The 7,996-nt window shown below is 43.3% G+C and overlaps 1 protein-coding gene across 2 annotated transcripts; it reads right to left on the bottom strand.

Moving 5' to 3' along the window:
* Positions 1–416: 416 nt before the first annotated feature.
* OXSM (3-oxoacyl-ACP synthase, mitochondrial) lies at positions 417–6,832 on the bottom strand. Of its 2 annotated transcripts, none has more exons than XM_084282341.1 (3): positions 6,810–6,832; positions 3,959–4,976; positions 417–1,223 (listed from the first exon to the last, which is right to left on the bottom strand). In XM_084282341.1, exons 2-3 carry the CDS (start codon positions 4,939–4,941, stop codon positions 821–823), a joined length of 1,386 nt encoding a protein of 461 aa, XP_084138467.1. In that variant the 5' UTR covers positions 4,942–4,976; positions 6,810–6,832; the 3' UTR covers positions 417–820. The 2 variants fall into 2 exon arrangements, with proteins under 2 accessions (XP_084138467.1, XP_084138466.1); XM_084282340.1 differs by lacking the exon at positions 6,810–6,832 and adding an exon at positions 5,686–5,824.
* Positions 6,833–7,996: the final 1,164 nt, after the last annotated feature.

Raw genomic sequence — 7,996 nt, 5'->3', positions numbered from 1 at the left:
CTTCTGCCCAAAAGCGATTTTGAGATCACACCATCATCAGAACTCCTGCCAATACCAAAAGCAGAATACTGCTGATTAGCAGCACTCTCTGATTATGAGAGGCAGTACCTCCCACTCCAGTGTTTGACACAGACTACCAGTGCATGCTGAGCAGTGTTGCAGACAGAATGCCAAAAAAAAGCACTACCTGCCTCACTACAGCAGCTGATAGTTTAGGAGATGAGATGAGGTAAGAGCCTACCAAAAGCACGAATGTCCACTTTCTCTTTTCACTACATAAAACTAATATCCATATGCACAGCCAGATGGTACTCCATCTTGACTGTTGAAATGAACATCATAGGAAACAAATTTAGATAAACAAAAGGAGGAAAATTAAGTAAAGAAAATCCACATTTGAAATTTCATATCCGCATTTAATTTTATAAGCAAGTCAGAGTTCAAAAGAAGTCCATCATTTGGCCCAAAAAATGACAAAGACAGGAGATACAGTAGTCATAAATGCATGTCACTGAAATACAGTATTTGTCATCACCTTGATCCTCTTCTCACAAATTAGTGCTATTTAGATTAGTTGTTAGAAGTCTCCCCTTTTAGTGAAGAATAAAATCTTCTTTACCACACATAGAATAGTTCTTATATTTATTTTTATTAAAATGAGTAAAAGAAATTCCCTCTTCCTAAAAGAATTACTGATATAAGTGTTGGGGTGAGTAAAGTTCTTACATATCAAGTCTCCACGCTAAGATTACCAAATACACCAAGGATGGCAGCGTAGAAAATGACTGAATGCCATTTTTCATAACATGCACAGCACAAGTCAAACACTTCCAAAGCACAAAGTTGCATTGGTACCGCCAAAGCCAAATGAATTTGTGAGTGCAATACGCCGCTTTGCAGTTTTCCACTCCTGGGCTGTTAGTGGAACATAATTGAGATCAAATTCTGGCTCTGTTTGTTTTAAGTTTAAAGTAGGTGGCAAAATTCCATGGTAACAGGACAGTGCAGTAAAAGCTGCTTCAATAGCTCCTGCAGCCCCCAAAAGATGTCCCGTTGCTCCTTTTGTTGAAGAAACTGCAATGTTACGTGCGTGATCTTTAAAAAGTCTCTTGATCGCTTGATTCTCAGCAGCATCTCCCAGAGGTGTAGAAGTTGCATGTGCATTAACATATGTTACATCTTCAGGCTTGATTTTAGAATCTTTTATTGCTGCAGACATACACCTAAGGAAAAAAATAAAAAGGCATAAAAATGCTGAATTTCCCATTATATTTTTGTCACATGTATAAACCATAAGCAAAACTACAGTGTTTGAAAACATTTATCAAATGTGAAAACCTGCACAATCTACTTTACTAGAAATATCAAGAGATGGGTTCATTTACCTAAACTAACCTCTACATTTAGCCACCCTAGAAAGACAGCAGTGGTAAGGCCCACTACAGAATCAGACTTGCCGCTAAAAATGTGCTGATTAAATTCCACCACTAAGAAAAATACAAGTTGAAAGAAAGAAGATATAACAAGCTACAGATTACATTAATATATCAAAGACTCTTTTCAATGCAAAATTTGAAAACATTTGTGAGAGAAATAAGTACCTGAAAAGATTACAAAAATCTAAGTTCTGCTTCATTGAAGTTTCTCTGGTGTAGCTGACATTAATGTAACATTCAGTACAATGCTGCAGGAAATCCCCGTGGCTTTGTAAGGGAAAGAAAGATTCCCCCGTCTTTACATTTTATTTACCTTTATATTTACAGTATTACAAAATAAGAAAAATTGCTCTATCCAAATAAAATATTTGGAGATGAAGGACAAATTCTGAAGTTGTTGTGAGTTTCTTTTGCATGTTTTTAGAGGCTGGAAGATACCTTCTTCCCTTCCCTTGAGCAGCAAGGAGATAGCCAAATTCCTGCACATTAAAATATTTACTGAGAGTCACGCTGTTCCACTCTGACACCATATCTCTCATTCTGACATCTAATGACCTATGGACTATGACTGCCTCTATAAATAATGCTTTTTTATGAAAACCACAGAGAGATACAGCTCCATATACGCTCCACACTGTGTTTTTTCTCAGCTGTCCTACAAAAAGGAGATGAGTCACACACTCTTCCTTGCACACACATTTTAACTAAGCATCTCTGGACGAAACATCACTGTCTCCTTTGAAATATATAAAAACTAAGTAAAAAAAAATGAAGCTCAAGAAAAAAGGATAGCACAGCCAGCTGGACAAATTGAAAAGTCTCCATTACAGCCTTCTATTCTCAGAAGCATACAGCTTAGTTTAGGCTGTAGTCCAGTGATTCTCACCGTCAGTACAGAGTAAGCCAACAATCACACAAAAAAGATTACTGATCAACAGCAAGGGAACCAAATATGTTAATTTAGTTTAATAAATAAGCTGCAAGGAACATAATTACTTAAGGAGGTAACAGATATCGTGTAGAACATACTTTATATACACACTTCTGAGTCTCCTTTCCTGCAGGTTCACTCCAACATGTGTGTTAGTCCCTAACTGAAGTAGTTCTTAGAAGATGACAGAAAAATACATCTCCCTGATTTTTTTTTTTGACGTAGTAAATAAAAATCCTACAAAAAAGTAAGAGAAGCGTATACATTTCATATTTAATTCGCACACCACTGCAGTAACCAAATATTGGTATGAAAATTGCATTAAAATGTATTATCTCTTCTCAAGTGTGGAAAGGCTCTACATTCTGGAGACAGCAAGATTAACTTTCAACTATTTCCCATTGTGAATTTAATTTATATGCTATTGCAATCATAAAATATACAAAAAGTCTGTTACAAGATATTGCTGTATTGTCTCAAGGGTAAACAAAAGTCTGAAAATCTCAGTTAGACACTCCTGAATACTCCCACCTAAGCCTGTAAACCAACCAACTATGAATCAAATAGCTCTGAGGGAGATTTGGTATGTTACACTTCTTGGAAAATCTATTAATTCAATGAAGAAGGAAACATACCTTTAGGGGAACGTGTAGAAATCTGAACTACTTACACAGTGATGTATTGAATTTTGTTATTAAATATTCACATTCGTTCATGGTAATGCCAACTAGCAGAGATTCCTGTATCTGCAATAGCATTTGGCCTATACAAAGCTCACGAACAGCACATACACATCTAACTTAACCGATAATTAGCTCAGGGATAAAGATTGGATTAATACCATCTACTTGTGAACTTTTTTTTTGTAACGAAATTAACAACAATGAAGCTTTACCATCTTACCAAAGTGTACTAAAGTGTATTTCTGCTATACTCCTCCACCAGCAGTTAGCTACATCACAGAGAGGTATTTAAACGTGATTGTAGCAGAGACGTATGGCCTAAATATATTCTTTACAAAAAGCCAGAGTCTCTTCTGAACAACAATGGTCACAATTAATGCCAATGACATTTACGGTAATTATTCTAATAAACTAGATTCTCCGAGTGCTCTTATCACTTGGCATTTCTTGAGGAATGCCATTCCCCTTCCGTAACGTAACAAATGTCAGGACCTGCTTTTGCTGTGGGGTCTCTCTGTGACAAAGGGTGAGGGAGTACCTCAAAAGGCTGTCATACCACCACAACCTTAAACAGGAGACTAATTTCTGTGAACAGCTATAGGACCAAACATAAAATATTTTCACACAGAGAAGGTTTCCATAACGCTATCCAAAAAGGCTGATTCTAGCAAGAATTGCCCTTCCGGCCATTACTAAAATCAAAGGAAAACTGGGGCAAGGAAAACTGGGGCTCCTTATCTGGAGCTCTTTTGTTCTTCAGATTAGTTTCAGATTATTTTATTGGTTTTTGGAATATTAATTCAAGACTGAATAGTATTTCTCTAGGAAAAGTATAAAGCAACAGAAATGTACGTGCCCATTATAATTAACACATGAAGTAGCCACAGTAATTAGCATAGGGTTCTTACCTGAATGCACCATCTCCCTCTGGATTAGGTGCTGTTATGTGGCAAGCATCGCCCGACAGTCCATAACCCAGAACTTCTGCGTAGATCCTGGCACCTCTTTGCACAGCGTGTTCGTACTCTTCCAAGAGCAGCACAGCAGCCCCCTCTCCCATTATGAACCCTTCTCTCTGTGCATCAAACGGCCGACATGCCATTTTAGGGCTTGAGTTAAAACTAGTGCTGAGGGCCCGAGCTCTTGCAAATCCAGCCAAGGACAAAGGACTAATGCAAGCCTCAGTCCCTCCAGCCAACATGACATCAGCGTCCCCAGAGGCAATAAACCGAAAGGAGTCTCCAACAGCGTGAGCGCCAGTGGTGCAGGCAGTTGACACAGCGTGATTCGGCCCCTTCAGCTGGTATTTAATGCTGATCTGACCTGCTGCCATATTGACTAAGATCTTTGGGACAAAGAACGGGCTGACCTTGTTATAACCCTTTGTTTTAAATAAAGCGGCTGTATCAGAAATCTCTTCCAGCGGAACCATTCCCATTCCAATTGCCACACCAGCTGTTAAGCGGTCCTGTTCAGACTGTGGAGACCAGCCGGAGTCCCTTATTGCTAGCTCTGCCGCACCAATGGCCATGACAGTAGCAGAACTCATGGATTTGATCTCTGACTTCGACACAAAGCTCTCTTCTTTGAACTGACCCTCCTCGTCTCCCCGTGGCACACAGGCAGCCACTTTACACGGAATGCCTGCATATTCTTCCCCATCTAGCGACGTGATCCCAGTGTCTCCTTGGAGAAGGCGCTTCCACACAAGCTCAGTCCCCACACCGAGGGGAGAAACTAAGCCAATACCTGTAACAACTACTTTCCTTCGACAAGCAGGCAGTGACTTGCTGAAAGCTCTCCTGTGATTTCTTAAATGCAGATTCAAATTCAGACCACGGAGATGCAGATTTGCAATCTTCAAGAGATCCTGGGAACACTGCGAGAACATGGTGGAAATCAATCAATTCATGCACATACCTGTATCTGGGGGGGCAAAAAGACACAAAAACAACAACAAAGCAGCCAATGTGAGAAACATTCCACATTTGCCAAGTTAACAACCTGCTCTTTACATGAAATACTATTTTCAGCACTGCAAAAAGGCATGCAGTTTCTGTGTCTGTCATCAGTAATAGTATGTGTTACATCTGTGGGCTGTAAAGCACTCACTGGTAACTGCCCCTAGGGCATTCACCCCCAGCTGACTGGAGATACCAACAATGAGCATAAAGATCTTCATTCTTCTGATGGAGAACTGCAAGTGTATGTCTAGCCCTATCATGTTAAGGATGCCATCATCTTAACCAGGCAGGATGCTCTAGAAACAGGAGTCAAGAGTCTTTTCTTGGTGCTGCCACTAGTGCAACTAAGTATCTTGGAGAAGTGTCCTCACCTTCCTATCTCCACCTATGCTTCATCAGCCTTGGGGTATTTACTCGGTCAGTTCTGATGGGTAGGGACAGTACCTCAAGTGTGTTTGAACAGGATTTACACAACAGCATCTTGAAAGAGCTGCAAATTGAACCAAAAGAAGCATTTTGGATTGCAATCTTTTTTCACTTATGTGCAGACTAACATTTCTATATTGTGATGTTTATGATCAAAGAGAAAAAAAAAAACACTATAAAAATAAGTGATGTACTAAACACTCTCCTGACAGAACAGTTTTTCCAATAACGTGTCTAGCACTTACATGTTACTCTGAGATCTGGCTTTGAACTGTTTGATTGCTGGCCAGCAGCCACGAAGCACACAGCCTGCAGGTTTCCCAGCTCCCTTGAACATAACACCACGAGACTTCACATATCATGAAATATGTCAAGTGACAGCAGAAATACTTCAGGCAGGCCATCTCTGGCGAGAGGAGCACACTGAGCAGTAAAGCTGTAGTGCTGTGCCACAGACCCCGTCTCTCGTGCCTTGTCTGGCCCCAGCTAGATGAGGAACTGGTCTGATTACACACATCTGGCACATGGGAGCAGGAGGGGGGCCACAGTACAGCTCTGTGCACATCTACAATTACAATCTGAATTTGCTGCCGATGCAAATTTTAACTCAGCAGGCATTTTTCATCCCATTTGATGAGGGAGAAATTAACTTTTTTTTTTTTTTCTTCCGGTCTTCTGCAGCTGGGAGAGTCTGTGTGCTTAAAAAAGCAAGAAGTTAAAACACACACAGGGGGGGAAGTTTCCTTGTTTCCTTGTTTCAGAGCTCTTTTCATCTCTGCCTCCACCAAGGGTGACTGGACCCTTGTAAAAATAATTACTAGAGTTTGTCTTCAGCCAAAACACTGTTTCAGCAGCCACAGGCTCAACAGTCAGAAGTGTTTTTGGCTGTTTTTTGGCAACAGCCACATGGTTTTTGCCTCATCAAAGGGGCAATACAGCATCCCCAGATATGTGGTGAAATATAAGGAGCATTACTATTAAGTAAAAACCTAAAAATAGTGGTTACAAATGTACACGGGTGTTTTAAAGGACCCTGCTTTAAACCATGGTCCGAATGTGTCGTTTTTAACTACATTCAGCCAGTTAGCCTGGGCTGAATAAAGGGAGCAGAGACAGCTCGCAGGGTCACACAGCTGCTATCAGGAGGCACTCAGGCAGCATAACCTAACGAGAACGACTGATTTGACCCCAGCCAGGCCAAATTATCTGTGGTCATGCACAGGGCCCGCGGGCTATGGACACCACGGGGGCTCCTGGGGGCCCCTCGGGCGCCCACGGCCATCCCCGGGCCCCCTCAGACCTCCCCTGGCAGCGCCGCTAGGGGCGGCCGCTCCTGCGCACCCCCCCTCTCCCGGCCCGCCGTCCCTACCTCCGCCGGACGCGCTCCGCCCCCCCCCGCCGCCGCCCCGCAGTGGTTGGCTCCGCCTCGTCCTCCCGCCCCGCCGGCCCTGGGCCGTACCACTTGGGGGAGGAGACGGGGGGAGGAGGAGGTGGTGGGGATGTGGAGCTCAAGTGCCGTGAGGGGCGGCTGAGGGAGCTGGGGGTGTTTGGACTGGGGAAGGGGAGGCTCAGGGGAGACCTCATTGCTCTCTGCAGCTACCTGAAAGGAAGGTCAGCCCTTTCTCCCAAATAACCAGTGACAGGACTAGAGGGAATGGCCTCGAGTTGCACCAGGGGAGGTTCAGGCTGGCAATGAGGAGACATTTCTGCGCAGAGAGAGCAGCCAGGCACTGGGACGGGTTGCCCAGGGAGTGGTGGAGTCACCGTCCCTGGGGGTGCTCAAGGAGAGGTTGGACGTGGTGCTTGGGGACATGGGTTAGTGGTGACACTGGTGGTAATGGAGTGGTTGGACCAGAAGATTTTGGAGGGCTTTTCCAACCTGAATGCTTCTGTGATTCATACACTCCAGCTTAGTGCAGGTTTCTGACCTGCACTTCGTTCCCCAGGCGCTCTCTGTGTCCCCCCCTGCTGTGTGCGCCTCTCAGATCCCTGCCCTTCACCAAGCCCCCCAGCCCCAGCTGGAAGAAAGTTTGTTTCTCCACACAGATGCTGAAATGGTGTCAAAAAGGGCAGTAAGAGGTAAACCAAGGCAAGTTGGTAACTGGCTTTACAGGAGTCATTTGAAAACACGTACAAATAGACCAACAGCACCAATGCACGCAAAAATAAAGCCTTCAGTTGCTCCTTCTGGATGCTGGAATAGCAGGGCATGATCTGGGCTGAGACCAAGCTGTGCCTGACACAACACATAGGAAAAAGTAAGTTTTTATGTATGAAAAAAAACGTGGTGCCATACATCAAATACGTGAAGCGGAGGAACTGTCGTGGCAGAGCACAACGTGTGTGTCAAAGCCACGTCAACACAGACCTGAGGAACCTGCTGCAGGAAAAAAAATAAAAATAAATAAATAAATAAGACAAAAAGAATGGAAGGAGAACGTGCAATTTAATGAAGAAAAAAATAAATATTTCTGTCATATTGCTGAAGAATCAGGAGTCTGCTCGGTTTCCACACGGGCACACACTGCTGTGCCCCCCCCCCCCAGGGCCGCGCGG

This window comes from Netta rufina (genome assembly GCF_964035555.1).
Source record: "Netta rufina genome assembly, chromosome: 2".
Taxonomy (NCBI): Eukaryota; Metazoa; Chordata; class Aves; order Anseriformes; family Anatidae; genus Netta; species Netta rufina.
The sequence above is the reverse complement of the archived record's forward strand: the minus strand, read 5'-3'. Positions and strand labels throughout refer to the sequence as shown.